This window comes from Rhipicephalus microplus, chromosome 10 (assembly GCF_043290135.1).
Source record: "Rhipicephalus microplus isolate Deutch F79 chromosome 10, USDA_Rmic, whole genome shotgun sequence".
NCBI lineage: Eukaryota > Metazoa > Arthropoda > Arachnida > Ixodida > Ixodidae > Rhipicephalus > Rhipicephalus microplus.
The window spans coordinates 38,212,289-38,233,159 of NC_134709.1; the positions used below are offsets into that span (position 1 = coordinate 38,212,289).

Here is a 20,871-nt window from a genome sequence, read left to right on the forward strand (position 1 = left end):
AATAAGATGGCTTTACCCTGAACAAAATATAGAGCCACAATTTGTGATTCCATGTGCACTACTTTGCAGTAGGTGTAGCGCCGGTGCATGCAAACAAACCGAATAATCTGTGCATTTTTACTGTCGACGTATCACACTGCTGGGGACGGCTTTATGCTCTCCCATAGTAAAGTAGCAATTACTCTAAATCGTTGACCACTTTTTCTGAACGAACCAAGAAATCACTGCACATTTTTGCATTTTGGAGCGCCGTTTTAAGCTAACTGCTTTATACTAGCATATATATATATATATATATATATATATATATATATATGTGTATATATATATATATATATATATATATATATATATATATATATCATAAAAGAAGTTGTGTGTCCGGTGCACATATACTCATGAAATAAAGGAGCACACTTACGAAAATTGGATACGTTTTTACTCGACGTTTCGGCCGTGGCACGGCTGAAACGTAGAGTAAAAAAGTATGCGATTTTCGTAAGTGTGACCACGTGTCTTGCTTCGCTTCGAAACCACAGTCATGGTTGTCATCAAGGAACCAGGCCCGGTTCCCACCGTGGAAGGCGAGAGTGTGCTCGGCGAAGGGAAATTCGTGCTCCAGCAGTTCCACTTCCACATCGGCTCGAACGATAACCAGGGAGCCGAGCACAAGATCGACGCAGCCGGGCGCAACTTTCCCATGGAGGTATACAAATGGTTATAGCGTATCGCCTTTCTGTGCGTGCGCACACACACACACACACACACACACACACACACACACACACACACACACACGCACACGCACACGCACACGCACACACACACACATACATACATACATACACATACATACATACATACATACATACATATATATATATATATATATATATATATATATATATATATATATATATATATATATATATATATATATATATATATATATATATATATATGCTTGTCGCTTTGGTGCCCGCTGGCGGCGATTTGTCGTTAGTTCGTTTTAGTAAGTTTTCCTTCATGTCGTTTCGCACGCGTGTTGGCCCCTCATGCCTGAGCCGCCGTCCCGTATTTGAATACACAAATACGTGGACGGGAACGACAACCGCTGCCGTAGCTCAATTGGTACAGCGTCAGACCCGTTATTCGAAGGTTGTAGGTTCGGTGCCTGCCGCTGGCAATTCGACTTTTTTTTAGGGGCGAAGCTCCTTAGGGCGTGGGCTGTGCGTCCCCTGTATGTAGCCACCTCTAGTTTAGTTCTTGCAGTGTTCACTAGATGGCGGTACCGTCCCCTGTATGTAGCCACCTCTCGTTTAGTTCTTGTAGTGTTTACTAGATGGTGGTACTTGTAGCTGATGATGAAAAGATGCAAGATGTTACAAACTAGAAAGCGGTACTTGTAGTTGATGAAAGACGCGAGATCTTATAAAATAGGAATGATGTCACATATGGCGCGTGTCATTGGTTGAAGGCAATCGTTTGATTTAGTGCGGCGACGTACGCTAGGGGGAGCGATGTAATAAAATCGAGTGGGCAAAATGTACAGAGGATTCATGGTTTACCAGGTTTACCTCCGGAGCTTCGCCCACTCATCATCATTCACTTCGTGGATTTGGCGGAATTTTTTTAATTGACATTTCGAAAAAAATGAGATCAGATGGATATCTGATCTCATTTTTTCCCATTTATATCGTAAGCACTGCAAAACCAAGTCCCCAATACTGCCACTGGCTGCAATTTATTAGTTCATTCTCGTTAAGGGAGTAGCAAAGAAAGATAATCGATCTCCTCCTGCGTAGATCAGGCAGCATACGTGCGTGACATTTCGAGATCGTATCCAGAGTTCGCGGGGGTTTTATGCGCCCAAAGCTACGACCCAGTTATAAGAGAGGCCGTATAGTGTAGGATTTCGCTAATTTCGACCATATTGTGTTCATTAACCTGCCGCCATCGAAATGCGACTGCCGTGGCCGGGATCCAACCCCTGACCTCGAAGTCAGCAGCCGGGTGCCACAACCGCTGCTCCACCGAAGCGGATGGCACATTCGCACTTCCGGCTCGCAGTGGTGGAGCGGCCAAGTTCGATGCGAATCGTTGTTCTGCGTTGTTGATGAGCAAGTGTTATAGCTTGGTCGCTCGCTGCTCTCTCTGTCTCTCGCTCCCCTCCCTTTTTTTTTAATTTTTGGTGCGTGACTTGCAGTTGCAAAGTTATCGGACGTACAGAGACATATCATGGACTTCTTTTTCGAGGCGATGATTGAACGAGGTGATGTGTGAACGTCATCACTATCGCGAAGCCCTTGTCGTGGATGTATACTTGTTATGGCGTTTGACTACGGTTGAGCCCCAGCGGCCGTGTTTCAATGGAGGCGACTATGTTTGAGGCCCGTGTGCTTGAAATTTTGGAGGACGGTCACCCAACAAATTGGGGTTTTCAGCGAAAAATAGAGGGTCTATTGTTCGCGTACGTGTAGCGAAACTGGACTGTGATGGAATATTTCATTGCAAAATGAGCCCTATATACAAGTCACCGGCTCCAAACCTCATCCACTGCCGGTGACCAGCATTTTGCCACAACGTGTGTGACGTCACGTACACCTCATGGAGTGGAGCGCATCGCCTTCTACCTTATAGTTTCGGCCGCTGCACATCGTTCATGTCACAACGCCGAGCTGAAGAAAGCCGAAATATCTCCGTTGTATGCGCAGCTGATCGGACAACAAAGTCGTGCACTTGATTACAGATGATGCTTGCAAAGCAGGCAACTAGTTCGGTCGCGGCTCGTATGACATTGCTATTCGTGACGTGACGTATAAGCCGAGAGCGTGACTACAATGTGTGATAACACTGCGGTCATACTCTCGAACCGCTCCCGTGTTCATAGAAATAGTCCTTACAAATAAAGTGTTGGAACAAATGCGCTGATGTTTCGCCTGCTTGTTTGTGATCAGCTATCAGCCAAGAATCAATCAATCAATCAGTTTATTATCATGTCATGAAATGAGGTTACAGGGAGTAAAATATACAGACGAGGGTCCCAAAGTACACGACTGCAACGGGACCTTCGGCCCCCATGAAACAAATTATAAACGAAAATTGGGTCGAACTGCGGCATCTCCCATAAGCATGTCGGTGTTTTGGGGGCGTGAATCCCCGCCAATATTTATTGTTATCGTTGTTAATCTTCATCATCATCTCTACCGCGACGCATTTCGGTCGGTGATGGGAAGACTGTGAAAATACGTCGCGTTCATTCGCTTCCTGAGCGCCAGTCGCAAACTTTCGTGCTAACTGTCGCGCTATAACGGTGAGAATGAAACCTCAATTAGTTCACACGTTGGTGAAGTACGAGCTTCGGAGGCAGCAGTGCTCGCACGAGAAGCGCGCCCTGACACTCTTCCTCGCCGCTTCCCCCTCGCAGGTCCACTTCGTCCACGCCAGGGAAGGTAAAGGAAGCGTCGCCGAGGCCCTCGCAGAGCCCGGCAATGTGCTCGTCATGGCTGTGCTATTCCAGGTATGTCTTCGTGTGACTTTAGGTGCACAGGCGTCACCACAGTTGAACAGACGCGTGCATTTTTCGCGCTTACGGCGAGTTACCACTTAACATAAAAGCTTATTTATTTATTTATTTATTTATTTATTTATTTATTTATTTATTTATTTATTTATTTATTTATTTATTTATTGCCTTCTCATGATCAGAAGGAATTATAGAGGTGAGTGGGCTTGCTTACATGAAGAATACAATATAAATAGCAAAACGAAACGAGATAAAGGTGTAAACACACAGCAAGGCAATTTAATATTGTGGAGGTGATAATTTAAGTTAACTATTTTGAGTCGCTAAGAGAAAACGTTATGTAGTAACAAGTAAATATGCGCCTTTCGGGAATCGGCCTTTTTTTTATGAAGTAGGTTACTATATAATATATGAGCCATGTCGTAGCTTCGCTGAAGTGGATCAGTGCTTATGGTGTTCGGCGGCGGCGGTCGCATTTAAATAAATTCGAATTGGTCCGTGTGATCAGCGATGTCGTTGCACACTGAAGAACACCAGATGGACGAAGTTCTGGAGCCCTTCACTACGTCGCTCCCATAATCATGTCGTGGTTTTTGGAACGTAAAATCCCAGATCATATTACTTGCGATGCCATGGGGTAAGTGATTCCAAACGACACAAGTTCTGGATACCAGTGAGTTACCTAAACGTTCTGTGTGATAAGGTGGAATGACAACCTTATTGCGGTGATCAATTTGTGCTGATATGTATTGTGGTCTTGCTAGTAATCTTTCTTTTAAGTTTCAGATTGTAGTAAATTGTTTCAAAAAGTCATTATGAAGCTATCGATCTGCGATTAGTGAGATGTGAAAGGGACAAACGTACTATTATTCAACAAGTTAGTGAAGCAAAGAAAAAACAAATGTAACGTTTATGTACTGAGACGTTCCGACGTTCTGACTGTAACAAGAACTAGTTTTAAAATTACGCAGGATTGAGCCGAGCTCGTTGCGGTTTTAAGGGAATGTGTACAAAACGGAAATCACGCAAGGCTGTGTTTCTAAGAAATCAATTTACTGTGCTATATTAACTTCTGACGAAGTGAGACAAGTATGTTTGTTCCAGAATGAAGCGAATGTGCTTCTACTAGAAAAAAAAAATGAAATCGATTTAGGGTAGCCGATGCTATCGCAAAAGTCTAACACTAAATAGAGATCAATGCTATCCGATACGTGGCCACTGTGCCCTTAACGATCACTTGTGTTGCCTTGGCAACACAAGACACGATATAGAGTATACGGAATTCCTACCAATGCAAAAATGCCAGAGAGTTTTGGTTAAACAATATGGCGACCAATTATTGCGCAATCAGTGGGGAAAAGTGTATAGCTCTAGTTCGTTATAGGGAGGGGTCGGCTGTTCCGTATACAATGTGCAAAACGATTGAGGTGTTTAGTAGAAAAAATAGTTAATGATTTAGAGTACTTGATACTCCCGGGAGCGCTGACAGCCATCCCGGTGCCCTCACACTTAAATGACCATGTGTTTACAAAAATTAATCCGTGCACGATTTCACGACGACCCCTGGAAGGCCGAATCAAGTGTTTAACGCACAGTGCATCATGCTTTGCTTAGAAAAAAAAAAAAGTTCAATGATTGAGAGTACTTGGTACTAGCCCCGCCACGGTGGTCTATTGGCTAATGTACTCGGCTGCTGACCCGCAGGTCGCGGGATCGAATCCCGGCTGCGGCGGCTGCATTTTCGATGGAGACGGAAATGCTGTAGGCCCGTGCGCTCAGATTTGGGTGCACGTTAAAGAACCCCAGGTGGTCGAAATTTCCGGAGCCCTCCACTACGGCGTCTCTCATAACCGTATGGTGGTGTTGGGACGTTAAACCCCACATCATCATCATTATCATCATTATTATCACTATCATTAATCATTATAATGATCACTATCATTATCATAAGTACTTAGTACTCTACTACGGGGGAGCATAAAGCCGTCCCTGCAACTGTAATCGGCACTTTGCAGCTGGCGAGCATCAGCTACGTAAATGTTTAGAAAAAGTGGGTAACGATTTAAAATACGAGGTACTCTACTATGCGAAAGCATATGGCCGTCCCGTGGGTCACATACTTGATGAGACCTGTTCAAAGACGTGCTACTGCAGAAAACGCCTGCCGTTTTGCCACTGCAGCAACAGCGTTCACAGACTGCCCTTTGTCTGCAGCAGCACTTATTGTGGCACACGTATCCCTGAAAACGTTTTTTTTTTTTTCAAATGTACGCATTGAATTTGAACTTGCTCTGCATTGCAACGTGTAACCAGGCTGTTTGGCCTGAGAAACAGAGAACCTTAATTGAAACTCACTTATTTAAAGCACGCGCTGCTATACGAAGACTGGAATTTTAAAAAGTCAGCATATCTACGGAACGAATGATAATGACTGGGGCGAAGGGTCTGTTAATCCGTCCGTCCGTGCGTCCGTCCTTCCGTGTGTCAGTCCATCAGTACGTGCGCCCGTTCATGCGTCCGTCCGTGTGTCCATCTGTGCGTGCGTCCACGCGTCCGTCCGTGTGTTTGTCTGTCTATCCGTGCGTCCGTTCGTCCACATGGTGAACACTTCAAGTACCACCATCTCACTTTTTTTATCATATATTCATCACAGACGAGTACCGCCATCCAGCGGACAATCTGAGGACTAAACGAGAGTATGTACCACATTTGTGCTGTCAGCGCATTGTTAACACCGAGAGCGTTATAATAACGCCGTGCTACGTTCGTCGCAACATGTGGACATGCGGATATGTGCCTGAGGGGGTGGGTATGTGCCACTGGTATGTTGGTGGTTACCTACTACTACTACAACTACATACTTCGGAGGATGTACAGACCCACGCCTTAAGGAGCTTCGCCCCGAAAACGCTGTCCGCAAGCACCCGTTGCGCAGTGGGGCTGCTGTCTCGAGGGATAGCTGGGCATCGAACACGGCAGGTAACGTTTAACCGGAGATCAGCAAAATAAATGCCGCTGATATAGAGTGAAGTATCTATTCCGTATCTTTTACGAATAAGCATTTAAGCCAGCGCTGTTTGTGTTCTTTTTTTGTGCTCCATATTGGTCGCCGCATCATTTGCACAAAACTTATGGCAGCTATGTAGAAGCGGTGCTGAACCTGAAGGATGGGTGGAGTTGGGCAGCCTTCTTTTTCATTTTATCTTCGGTTTTCTCTCTTTTGTTCTTTCTCTGTTTTCCAGTTCCCTTGTTTGTTCTCTTTATTTCTATCGATATCTGTTGTCTTTCTTCTCATTTTCGTCTTTTCTTTCTCTCTGTTTCTAATTTTCTCTTGCGTCCTCTTTTCCAATTTTATACCTTGTTTTGTTTGCGTTATGCCAAGCGACCACAGCATACGGCAGCATACGACACGCCGGGCCGTTAAAGCGTTCCGTACCTGATATTATCATCAATTAAGGCGCTCGATATAGAAGCGAAAAAAAAAATTCTCCTCGAGGCATGCACGCGATCATCATCATCATCATCAAAGTGCTCGAAGAACGAGAGGAAGGAGACTTCCTTTTGGCGCGAGCACGCGCTCAAATCTAAGCTACATGCGGACGGCGATAAGGCGTTTTTTTGGTGGGGGGGCGAAGCTCCCTAAGCCGTGGGTTGTGCATCCGCGATGTATGTCGTCGTCGTAGTAGTAGTAGGTAGCCACCTTCATGACCGGACTAGAGCAGCGGCATGTGCGCACCCTTTTCAATTAAGGAGGAAACCCGCGCACGTTAATCAAAAATAAAAAAAAAGAGTTGGTTATGATGAAATAACTTAAATACGAGTATTGGTGACTTAATATCCAATAATGTTTGCCTTGAATTTGATTCTTACTAAAAAATTGGTTCCAAATCTGCATGTTACACCGCAAATATCGTCGAAAGACGATAGTCTTGCGTCTGGAGAGAGTGAACAAAACGTTTATTTGATGTTCTGCGCAAGAAAATCGGTGAATGGTATTCTGGAGGCACTGCGTTAGAGTGCCTCGAGCGCGTAGCGGAGGGGAACGAGCGCATCGAGGCACGTTAGGGTGCCTTGATGCCCGCGCGCTCCGCTGAGCGTGAGGACAGCCGCGTCGTCTGCTACGACGGCCGCCATTACGGCTCCTGCCGTAGTGGGGCAGCATGCGAAGCGCATTACCGCTTGCGGTGCTCGCGTATGGTAGGAAAGAAGTACTCGTTGGCGAGCTTTTTTTTTTTGGTGCAACTTGGACACCTCTTAGTGCTGTTGTTGCCTAATTGTTAAATGGAACAACGCACGTCATACAAACTGGTGGCCTGTGCTTGTACAATGCGCCAGGGGCTGACATAGACTGAATGAAATGAGCCACGAACTCCCACACCAGAAAGATTCGCGTTAAACCGTTGTCGTCGTTAAGACGGAGGGGCGCATGAACTTTTATTACTACGCTTGCTGAAAGGAATGCAATATTTGGGTCTTTGTGAATCAGCCGAATAGCAAAGGCAGGAATCGCTGTACTTTATATACTTGCGTGTGTGTGTATATATAACACACACACACACACACACACGCACACGCACACACACACACATTATCTGACATTCGGTACCACCTTTCCCTGCCTCACCATTTCATGCACTGTGCAGGCAGCATACCCGAGAGTAACATGCTTTACCAGTGTACCTTTATGAAACGACACCCACGATTTCAGTGAACAGGCCATTTATTTGTGCGCCTTAATGCTGCGTTGTCCCACTAGTGAAAATCAAAGTCAGATACAAGACAAACCAAATGCAGTACGAAATGAAATGTTTAAAAATAAAAAATGCAAGAGTCAAAAGCGTGCCCACGTGAGCCGAAACCTTTTAAGCATACAGCTTATCTTGGCGTGTCCATTTCTCATGAGAGGTTGACGCCGGCACATGTTTTGCTTGCATGTCCATTGCAACTCCCGACTGGAACCTGCCGAAGGTGAATGCGCAGCCTTATTCTTGCGTACCTCTCTGTGATATATTTGACTGCACAGCTGTACTAGTTCCAACACATAGTTTTTCAGCAAGCCGCCATCGATGTTTCTTCCGGTAAATTCATATGCAATCACCTGCTTCCATCGCTGGTTAAGTCCGCCCAACATAAATACCAGAGCATGAACCGCAGGCTCTTCAGGCTTCGGAGAAAGAGTTATTCCTCCGAGAAGTGCGTCTTCAGCCCGATCTAGCTCAAACCCCGGCACTATCTCCATTTCATCCAAAAAAAGGACGCAGTCCTTTTCTACATCCTCCATGGTCTCGGCTTTGCATTTCATAACGTCTATCACTTCGTGAAGAACGCCTGGGAGAAACTTCAAATTTTGAATCCTCCGTGCGAGCGTTCTTTTGGATGGGAGAGGATATCCCATTTTTCTCAAAGTTTCATATCCGGTTGTTCCACAAGCAAACTTAATTTGAAGGCCTTGCTTGACAGTGTGCGGAGACCAAGAGTTCCCCAAGCTGCTGCTCCTTGAGAGAGCGCGTACTTGATCGTCGTTGAGAAATTTCATATTTTGCGAAATATTTGTTGCCTCAGTCTCGAGTTTTTGCACTTTTTTCTTGAGACCACTAATGGTGTTCTTGGCTGTGTCATGATGTTGCTGAAGTTCAGAGTACTTTCTTGTAAGGTCAGCAAGCTTCTTCTTCAGTTCTGCTGATTCTGCAGTAGAATTTGATGTCTCACCAGCCGCTGCATTAACTTCTCTTGAATCTGCATCACTAGTGTTCGCTGACAGTTCAACAACGGCGTCGTCAACTTCCATGGTGTCGTGCCCATAACACGATGTTCCTTGCCGTGTAGATTCAGGAACGGCGTGGTTTTGTGGGGTCTCTAGGGTAGTTTTAACTGCAGCTGGATATTGACGCAGACCAGTAGGAGATTTGTTGGTCTCGTTGCTGGAGGGTGCAGGCACAGTTCTTTCTTTTGGTGGCTTTCGTTCCTTAGGCAGTGCTGCAAGCAGAAATGTATGTATTCATGAACATATTCAAGCAATGCCAGTTCATGTCTAGCTTGTTAATTTTACAAATGTAACACATGCAGCAGATACCGGCTTAGTTATTGACGTGAGGAAGACACTTGTCCTTCCCCCGCCCTTTCCACAAGGGATAGGGGAAGGTCTTAAAATACCATAATTAAATTGTGCTCAAAATTTCTCCCCACAATAAATGGCTCTAATTCAAATTGGAGCTTCATATGCCAGAGCTACACGTGTGCGCCGTTGTGGAGGGCTCAACTGACATTCGCTCCCTATGCAGTTTATTGATTATTTGATTGTAGGGCTTAACACGCCAACGCAACGCAGGTAATGAGGCGCACTGTAGTGGGGGCTCGTGCATCGTGGATCTCGTATACATAATGGTTTCCGTTTTCCCCCTTTGTAAATAACATAGCCACTGCACCTGACATCCTAGCAGTACACGACCGTGTGCTAAGTAGCGGAAAACTGTTGTGCAGTGGGTCATGCCTGTAAACACTGAAATCCAGACGTATATACAGTCATGACCAAAAAATGCAAACAAGAAATATAAACCACAACACTCAAGTATCGCAATTTTTTTTACATGCAAGTCAAAGTGATGCAACGTAATCACAAAAACAAAGTTGGGAAATGTAGCTTTCCAAACGCACTAATAGCGTGCCATTATTTGACCGTCTAATATTAGCAGTATTTTTCGATTTTGCGTGGTCTGGTTCACATTTTTGTGTTCGCATTTCCTAGCTTTGTCCGTGACTGCATTTCCAGAATTTATGCACTAATGTGGACGCAGCATATGAGGACCTATTTGGTGTTAGCTTCGTAGAAATCCCAGGTACATAGAGTACTTGCAACTGGTGCTGCTTTATGTAATGCAAGAAAAAAGTTCAATCTTACGTTTGAATGTGAACAAAGTTGGGACGGCATTTGGTTTCAACTTCTTCCAGCCATCCGCACGATGTTGCTCATAGTTGTTCTCTTCAAAGTGAGCCTGCAAATAAAACCAGAATTGGAAATTAACACACTGGCAGAAGAAAAACGAATGTCTGTCACTGTCAATAAACAAGATTTCATGTATGCATTCAGTATGATTCGCAGCAGGAACTAGCAGCAACTTTGAAGCACAAAAAGAAGGAAACTAATTGAGCTCACGCGCGCTTTCTCGTAAGCCACTTCAGTGAGCGCGATCATAGACCCAGCCTGCTGTTATAATAACCCTTTCAATTTTCGCACTGAAAATCTGTAAGGATTCCTGAATTCATGTGAATAAAATATTAGTCTATTGTGCTGACAAAGGACCAGGTCTGATTTTATAGCGAGCGTTACAGATTTCGTTCTATCGAAAGCTTTGTACCCAAGCCTCCAAGTTCCCAATGCAATCGAATTTATTTGTCAGGTAAAAATGACAACACTCCGTAACAGCGCTTGTTTTGTTCGTCACTGAAGTGTTCCTGATTCCCAAGTATACATACGACGATACACACAAGACGGGCAGAAGTCCGGCCTCGTAATATTACGAGTTTTTCGCAGGAACAGCATGTTTATGTTCAAACGGCTTGATTTCACAAGAGGCGTTCAAATTTCGACCGATCAGTGCCAACGCGTGCACGAATAAACATGGGCAGGCCTCGTAAGCGTTGTGAAATCCCCCTACCACGCACCCGAGCCTATGTTAATTCCCTGCGAGGCCATATGCGCGCATTTCACGTCCAATTTCCTCTTATGTGAATTACGTGAACTCTACGTGCCGTACTCTTGAAGTTCGGCAGCAGTCAGGCGCCGTCAGATTTCCGTACTCGCTCGCCGGCACGCGGCCTGAACTCACTCCCCGTTTTCTGCCCTTGCATATAATTTTCTCCCTCCTCCACTTTCTAAATTCTCATCTGTTTAACTACACCTCCTGCGTCCCCATCTCTTGCCTACTTTTCGTTCAGCTCAACTCCGCCAGCACCCTGTCGACGCGTACGCTGTCGGGGCGAGTTGGCGAGCGAGTACGGCAATTTCACGAAGTCTGTCTTCGGGCTGCGAGGCGGACGGTCACGACAGCGGCAGCCGGTCTCGCGAGCAAAATAGCTGCGAAGCGCAGTGCACGAAATTAACAGCCTCGGGTAGGGGGTGGGAAGGATTTCACAACGCTGCTGCCAAGGCAACACTTTCCCGTGCAAGGGCACTGAAACTAGTCGCAATTCCTATGAATGTAGTAGCACACTCGAGGCCCTTGAACCAGCATGAAATGTTATCGACACGGGGGCTTCCGAAGCCCCCGTACTTGACGCATTTTCTTAAAGCGTGATCTTTTAACACGAGCACGCCGCACAGTACCCTGCACGACGTTTGGCTGTCCTGCGTTTACATTGCGCACCTAAATAAAAAACAACGGCGCCCTAAATAATGCTGACCAGTCAGAATACGACGCACTAAAAAAAAATGTTTACTTACGCTGCATACGTGCGACGTATTAGTCGGTTGCCACTTGTCTCGTTCGATTTTAACGGTCCAAAGAAGCCTTCTTTTTGGGTCTCTTGGAAACCGGTACAACTTCCATCCGTTTCTCGAGTGATTCGAGCACTGCGGCACGCAGCAGCCGGGCATGGTGATGCGGAGATGGGTGCATAAAACTGTAAGGGAATGAACACTGCCCAACAACACCTCACACGCCAAGCACGAACTACCGGCCGGAGGCGCCAAAATGGCGGTCGCGCTGGCGCCGAAGCCGAGGCGGCGGCATCTGCCCTTGCAAAAGCTGACACCACTCTAAGCGGGGGCGCGCGCATCGAGGCACTCTAAGGCACGTTAGACACAAGCGCCATCTGGCAGTTATCGTCGAAAACCAAGGCGTACAGCCCGCGGGGAAAGATGCGCGCCAGTCTCGGAGGTGATAAGGCGTAGAACGCAAAGCGACGGGCAGGGGCCACCACCGTGACGTTGTAGCAAAGCGTTGGAAGCACCTTTCTTAGCATCGCGTTGCACTGTCAGCACAGCGCGATAAACGCTACATTTATTAGAGTTACTTGTGCGTGCCTCTTCTAGTATAAAGGCAGACATACAAAACATCGAATCGTTGTTGTGGCGCCTCAGATGTGCGCAATAATTGCTCTTTAATTGACAATCGCACAGCTATGAACGCTAAAGCTTGAGCAATATTGGTGGGCGCTGTGGATGGGGTTGGCCGTTTGGTGCCGTTTGAAGTACCGTTAAGGGCGGACAAATGTACAAACGGACGGACGGACGGACGGACAGACGAACAGAAGATGGACAGACAGACAGACAGACAGACCAAAATTTTTTGCGTCGAAGGTCCCCAAGAAAGACCATCGTCCTTAAAAAAAAAGTGTCAGAAGCACGCACTTTCAGAACTATCTGACCAGAAAGGGTTGCCTCATTAAACTCGCTGGGCGTAACCTACTTAGTTTTAGCAAGGTTTAGCGAGGGTTGGGCCGCAGTGTCATGGATATAGTGAGCTAGTATATAGAGGATTATAGCCATGAACTAGAGGCGGTGAAAGGTTAGAAGTGGGCGCGAAGCATAGGCCGTGAGAAAGTGCGCGAGTGCCACCTCTCGTTTAGTCCTTGGAATGTCCGCTGAATGGCGGTACTTATATGTGCTGAATATATGATGAAAAGATGCGAGATGGTGGTACTTGGAGTGTTCACTATATGAATGGACAGACAGACAGACAGACAGACAGACAGACAGACAGACAGACATAGACAGACAGACAGACATACAGACATACAGACAGACAGACAGACAGACAGACAGATGCACGGATGGATAGGCGGATGGATAGGCGGATGGATAGGCGGATGGATAGGCGGATGGATAGGCGGATGGATAGGCGGATGGATAGGCGGATAGATAGGCGGATAGATAGGCGGATGGATAGGCGGATGGATAGGCGGATGGATAGGCGGATAGATAGGCGGATAGATAGGCGGATAGATGGACGCAGAGACGGACGCATGGATGGTTGCACAGATGGATGAACACACGGACGGACGCATGAACGGGCGCAAGCAAGAACGAACGGACGGAGAGACCCTCTAGGTGCCGACCAGTGCGGACGCGCGAAGATCGGCTCGAGAGCGAGCCGAGACGCGAGTGGCGTCGGACGTATGCGATCGAGCTCCTGCACCGATTACGCTGACATCCATTTCTTCGCGGTGTGCCAACAAGACGCCGGGTGAAGACTTCGAGGGCTCGGCGCCCTACAGGTACGAGGTTCCGTTATCAAAGACTTGGCTAGTACGCGACCACTACGGTGGTTGGTAGCCATCGCCACGAGCCTTATGCTCGTCCAAGTGCGTTAAACCACATGAGTGATACTGCAGGACACAATGAAAAGCCTGGGGGCTTACAGGTGCGTCTAAGCATCATAAATCCGGCACGTTTGCAAATTCAAAACCGCGAAACGGCTCCAGTGAGCACCGCAGCATTGGAAGACGATGAAGCTGAGAGCAAGAAGCCTCGCTTAGAAAAGAATCCTCTCGACGATAAAACGTCAACTTATTACCTAAGTGATGAAGAAGACATGGGCGAAGATGAACCATTTACGTTGGTTACTTATAAAAAGAAACGAGCAGAGGGTATCCCAGTCGTCTTTCGTCCAACAGCTGAAGGTACTAGCTTCTGGAAAGTGAACCCCAATCGAGTGTCAGCTGAAGTAGTTTCCGCTGCTAAAGAAAAAGTGCAGTCATTCAGAACGACCAGAGATGGAAGCTTTAGTGTCAGCGTTGCTTCCTTAAGTTCAGCCAAGCGTCTTCTGATGCTTTCAAATGTAGGTGGCTTGAAAGTTAAGCCTTTCATTCCAGAGTCATACACTCGGAACGTTGGGAAAGTAAAACATGTTCCTCTGCAGTATTCAGATGAACAACTCCTAGAGTACTTGAGAGATGCAGGGGTTATATCGGCGCGACGGCAAATAAAATACTACCGCCAGGAAGATGGAGGAGTAACGACGCGTCCACTTCACTCAGTGATCCTGACTTTTCGAGATGACCGCCCGATTCCAGGAAGAATCTACTTAGGATTCACCAGTCACCCAGTGGAAGAATATCTTGGTCCAGCACTTCGGTGCTATAACTGCCAGCGATTCGGACACATGGCGAAATGTTGCCGTAACACACGCCGGTGTAAGATCTGCTCAGAAGAACACCATCATAAGGAGTGCAAGTCTGTTCTTCAGCCTAAGTGTGCAAACTGTGCAGGTAATCACGCTGCCTCATATTCAGGCTGCCCGCAAAGTAAAGCTGCTGCAAAAATGCGTCGGCATGAGCTCATTCATGGAAGAAAACCACGCCCCAATGAACCATCTCCAAACCTTGAGATTGTTCATCCTGTACGTGATCCACCTCAGCGGCCACCACAACAACAGTCGACAAACACGCCAAGAGAACCGCCAAGAGAGCCGCCAAGAGCACACTCGAGAGACCACTCACGAGAAGTACCTTCAAGTAACCCAACATACGCGTCAAAGTTGCGAATGCCCACGGGACCTCTGCCGGAAAGTAGCAAAACCGACAGTGCCAGTGTTCGCCCCAACTACAACATCGAAACGTCACGTCATTCTCAACAGGCCTCAGAAAATCAACCATTGAATGGAGACCCTGCCTCTGCACCAGTCATGCAGTTGATTCTGCCAATGCTTTTCGCAGCACTTAAGGCAATCCTGTCTGTTCTACCGGAAGCAAACAACCTGCCAGAAGTAAAAGCCCTGCTGCCTCTGGAAGCACTATTGTGTCAACAGTCCGGGTCAAACCTGCGACAAGTAACATATGAATAAGCGCTACAAAGATGTCTCCATATACCAGTGGAATGCCAATAGTCTTCGAAGGAAATGTGCTGACTTCCGTAAACTCCTTCTGCAGTATAATGTTCCAATACTTTGCATCCAAGAGGCAGGAATGAATGATGATTTCCGCCTCTCCAACTACGTGATATATAAGTCATCTCGTCGAAGTGGTCCTAGCAGAGTACATTTGTGCGTCAGAAAGGACCTACCTTCTCATCAAGTTCACTCAAGTGATTCGGACTTCCCGGAATTCGTCGCTTGCAAAGTATCCTTTGGTGAGCAGTGCGTTACAGTGATCAATTTTTACCTACAACCTTCAAGCCGCATTTCGGTAGAAGAGCTAACAAATATCTTCAACATTTCTAATTCATACACGTTTATATGCGGAGACTTTAATGCGCACAATATAATCTGGGGTAGTGATCGATGTGATGCACGTGGGAACATTGTTGAGTGTGCTGTAGACAAATGCAATTTGACAATTTTAAATGACGGCTCCCCAACTTTTGTCCGAGGGCATAATTACTCTAGTTGCATCGATGTAACCTTGTGCTCCCAAGATCTAGTGAATGATGTGGTATGGACAACGGATGTAGAAACACGTGGGAGTGACCATTTTCCCATTCTAATAAATCACCCCTACTTGCGAAAAGACGACACCAGACGCTACAGCAAACTGACGAACTGGAAAGCTTTTCGGCACCACCTAACAAACCAAAATAGTGACCTCACGACAGTTGAAAGCTTTACTGAATTTCTGCAAGATAATGCGAATAAATGTACAAAGAAAGTCCCGATTCTAAAAGACTATGCTGCAGTCGATGGAGAGTATGAACATCTAAGAGCCATCAGGCGACGTTCAGAAAGGGCATATCGACGCAGCGGAAGTTTAGAAGCATACAAAAATGCACAGAAAATCCACAGTGTAATGCGCAGACGGCTAGAAAATTTATGTAAACGACGCTGGCGTGATTTCTGTGGCACGCACTCTCCCCACACACCTGTTCCAAGAATTTGGCTTGTAATTCGAGCACTTAGCGGCCCTGTTTCACAGAGCTTCCCATTTCGTGCTCTTGCTGTAGCCTTGGACAAACCGGAAGCTGTGGTAGCAGATGAATTTTGTCAACTTATCAGTAGGCCCGCCGCATCACAATGTGCATTATTTGATAACTCTGTCGCGTTAGCCAACCAGAAAATTAATGCTAGCTTTTGGGCCCAGCATCCTCAACTAGACCCTGTATTTACGTTAAGGGAGCTGCATTGTGCTATAGCATCATGTCGTCAAAAATCGGCCCCTGGACCGGACGGCATTACGTACAATATGCTAAAGAACCTTGGGCCCACAGGAACAACTATTCTCTTAGATATTTACAATAATCTATGGACGCAAGAAATTGTACCCGAGTCTTGGAAGTCTGCTCGCATCATTCCGATCTTAAAACCGGCTAAGACGCCCTTGAACCTTGAATCCTTCCGTCCAATCAGTCTGACAAGCTGTTTATGTAAGGTAATAGAAAAAAAATGATTGATGCGCGACTTCAATGGTGGTGCAACAGAACTGGTGTATTCTCCAACTACTTGACAGGTTTTAGGAAACAGAGATGCACAATGGATGCAATACTGGACTTAGTAACGTATGTGGAGCATGAACGCGCCTGTGGTAGTTTGACGGTCGCAGTGTTCTTGGACATCAAAAGGGCATTTGACACAGTCAGTCACACTCATGTTCTGCTGAGTATGTTGAAACATGGACTGTCCGGCAGGTCTTTGGGGTGGGTATCCAAATTTTTATCAGGTCATAAAATATTCATTCAGACGAGCGAAGGAAAAAGTGCAGAACACGACGTCAGACAGGTAGTGCCACAAGGAAGCGTACTCAGCCCTTTTCTTTTCAACTGTGTTATGGCTGATTTAGCTAAAAGACTGCCTTCCAGGTTGAAATACTCTTTATATGCAGATGATGTGTGCATTTGGGCATCTGGCACGGACATACGGTTAATTCAGATTGCATTGCAGGACGGAATAAATATTATCAACAACTTTTTAAAAGAAAGAGGAATGATGCTATCGCACGCAAAGACAGCTGTATTGTCCTTCACCCGTAAGAAGTTAAAGAACTTCAATCTCAATTTAGAAGAAGAACCACTAATGATTGTGACACAGCATCGGTTTCTCGGAGTAATACTGGATAGGCAGCTATCATGGGCACCTCACATAAAGAAACTCGAAAACGAGGTGAATACGCTAGTGAATATACTCCGCAGAATTGCTGGGACATCATGGGGTGGATCTGTATCATCCATGCTCGCTGTTCACAATGCTTTAATACGACAAAAAGTTGCATATTCTGCAGCAGTGTTACACGGCCTTTCCCGCACTTCAGAGGAGCGACTTCAAAGACTATTAGCTAGGGGACGGCGCGTCTGCATAGGTGTTCCACGAGCGACTTCCAGCAGCCTTGTCATAGCAGAGACTCGACAACCACCCTTTCCAGTGATGAGAACAATTGAAATATGCCGCCATTTTTTTCGCTTACAGGCGCAACACAGGGACCACCCATTGGCACAGGAGATTTTACTAAGAGATAAAAGCAATGCTCATAACGATGTACAGAGTAATGTACATATATTACCCAGAAATGAATTTTGGAGCTCTGAAATGGGCTATCCTCCATGGCTGCTTGTAATACCAAGCATTGAATTCTCAGTGGATGGCATTATCAGAAAGAGAGACATGTTCATCCAAGCTGCTCAACAACTAGCGCTTTATCAGATACACATGCGGTATCCAGGGTACATACATATTTACACAGATGGCTCAAGTACTACAACGTCTTCAACATCGGCATTTATCATACCACAGCTCAATATTCAGGAATCGTTTAAAATATGTCGCATGACGTCATCTACTACATCTGAGCTCTTCGCTATTCTGTATGCTCTAAAGTTTATAAACTCGGTAGCAGACGCTAGAAAATGGGTAATTTTTAGTGACTCACAGGCCGCATTAAGATCACTCTCCAGTACAAACAGGACAGTAATAAGTGATAGTATGACATACGAAACGCTGAAGGAGCTCACCAAAGCAAAGAGGGCGCAACATGAGATCAAATCCACTGCAACATTCCTGGAAACACAGCTGCCGATGAAGCAGCACGACAAGCACATCGTAAAGACGTTACTGTTTCTTTACCAATTTCGAAAAATGAATTGCGCAGTATTATAAAGAATACAACTTTCAGAATGAGCAAAACTGCTTGGTTTGACCAAAGTACAAAGAGCTGCGATTTATATCACATTGATCCATGTATTGAATTCAAAATTACGCTGGCATTAGATAGAAGGATGGAAACTCTAATTCACCGATTGAGGCTAGGCACCGCATACACAAAACATTTTTTGCACAGAATCGGCAGAGCTGAAACTCCCGAATGCGAATGTGGATTTATAGATGAAGACGTCTGTCACCTTCTCATAGACTGTCCACATCATGACACGCCGAGACGCCGTCTTAAGTGCGAACTGTTCGCATTGGACCACAGACCATTTAGCATGAAAAAACTTCTGGGCCCGTGGGCAACTGCAGTTTTACAGTCCCACGCTTTAAAAGCATTAACACGTTTTTTACAAGACAGCGGGATTGCTGACAAGTATTAACAAAGAACAAACCTTCATTTGTAATACATGTACTTATTATTTACAGTATCATGTGACACCCATCTCGTGTGTGTTGTGAAATGAATGACGTATCAACAATTATGTACATACAAGTGAATGCATCTTTATAAGGACCAAACGTGTGCTTTGCTGTTTTGTGCTGGTGGACCGAATAATAACGAGGGACATTTCCAGAGACTTCTTACATTGACCTTCGAACATTTACTTACCATTGTGATATGTGCGTATATAAGTGTGTCTTTGCATATCTGTGCCCGAGTTTTCTATTTTCCATGCACTGCTTTGTAAGTTTTCCTTCAACATACGTGTTCAAGTTTCAATCAACGGCTAAGGAGTAGCCGGCGCCATAATGGTGCGCCAGCATCTCCTTATATATCATATCAATAAAAAAAAAAAACGAACGGACGGACGGATGCATCGCCCTACTTATCATCATGCACTCCGTGTATATGCTGTGATTTTTTTTTTATAGCTGACTGTTCCGCTCAAAAGCTCAACGTTAACAAAGCGCAACGCGCGGTCGTTAGTTTTAGCCAAGCGTCTTTCGGTCAAGACAATCGCGACGCTACCGGAGCATGAAAGTCGAAAGTATGTTAAAAAGAAAAAAAAGTCTAAATTGTACTTATCTTGCAGCAAGAAAGCAAACTTTGTTTTGAAACAGTGTGAATTAATTTACTTTCGCGTTATGGGAGTGCTTGACGTATGAGCATTTTAAATTTTTTTTGTCAGCTCGACTTCGAGCGGTACCACAATCTAAGCCTTCAAGGCAGCACAAACGCGTTTCTAACACGCTGCTTTGTGGCAAGTGAAACGAAAGAGCGTTTCTGAATGTCGCGGCTGTTAAAAACGAAATTTTTACCGTTGTATACACGAAACTGCTTACTAGCGAAGGTTAAATGTGCACTCTTTTTTGACGAAAGTACCAAAGCAGCAGCTGTAGATGCTCTTTTATGCCCCGAAGTGTCAGCTCTCGATGTGTCGCTGCGTAGAACGTCACCCACATGCGCGGATTTTCAAAGCGATTGGCTGCCACGACTTCTCGGAGAAGGCACAGATTGTCGTGTACCCTGAAGTGCCGTCGGCGTCTTGCGTGTTGGTCGAACAACCGACCTATAGGTCGATTGTTCCCGAACCTATAGGTTGGTTGTGCCTCGGAAAACATATATGTTTTCCGAGGCACAACGAGGCTGCATGCCATTTTGGCTGTTTCTGCTCGTTTCCCGTGATGCCTCGCTCGCCTCAGTCCAGGGCCACGTTAGCGGCGATCTGCTCACACGCTGAGCGCCTGGCCGTTTTGCGCATGCGCAGTGGAGCAACCACCTACTGGCCGAGCGGAGCGGGAGGCGAACGAAATACGGTCCGCTAAAAGCGTCTTTAATCACACCCTATGATAGACCGGACCTCTAGGTTGCTCCCTATCTAAGCAAATAGATGTATAGTTGCATTATTCCGTGGTGATCACTTTTGGCAACACTGAAGACGTGAGCGGGGTTCCTTGTCAGGGGGGGGGGGGGGTAGGAGCATCCCGCCCATCCCCTTCCGTGTACTAAGGCAATGTATGAGGCTCATTTTGCTACCCCTCCGCATTTTTGGATGACTGGGACCAGGGGCGGATCCAGCCACTCATTTTATAGGGGGGGGGGGGGGTAGGGCGGTCGCCTGAAGTAACACCGGAGAGGGGGGCGTGGTCATGAATTGTTTTTAATAGCAGAACAAAACCCTTCGCTGCATAAATACTGTTAATATGTGTTCACAGTGGTTTCGCTAGTTTGACTCATTTCTCCTGACTGGTGATAGGAGGTGGACTGCGAGCACTGAATAGAAGGGGGGGGGGGTGCTTACAGAGTTGGGGGGGGGGAGGAGATCGCCCCTAATT

At 46.1% G+C, this 20,871-nt stretch overlaps 1 protein-coding gene across 2 annotated transcripts in view; it reads left to right on the plus strand.

The window, feature by feature from the left end:
• The window catches only part of LOC119181800 (carbonic anhydrase), a 32,960-nt gene that overhangs the window by 3,688 nt on the left and 8,401 nt on the right, over positions 1-20,871 (plus strand). For both annotated transcript variants that reach the window (XM_037433044.2, XM_075875489.1), the window contains exons 3-4: positions 540-706; positions 3,428-3,520. In XM_037433044.2, coding sequence (XP_037288941.2) covers positions 540-706; positions 3,428-3,520 — 260 coding nt within the window. The remainder of the gene's footprint in view (positions 1-539; positions 707-3,427; positions 3,521-20,871) is intronic.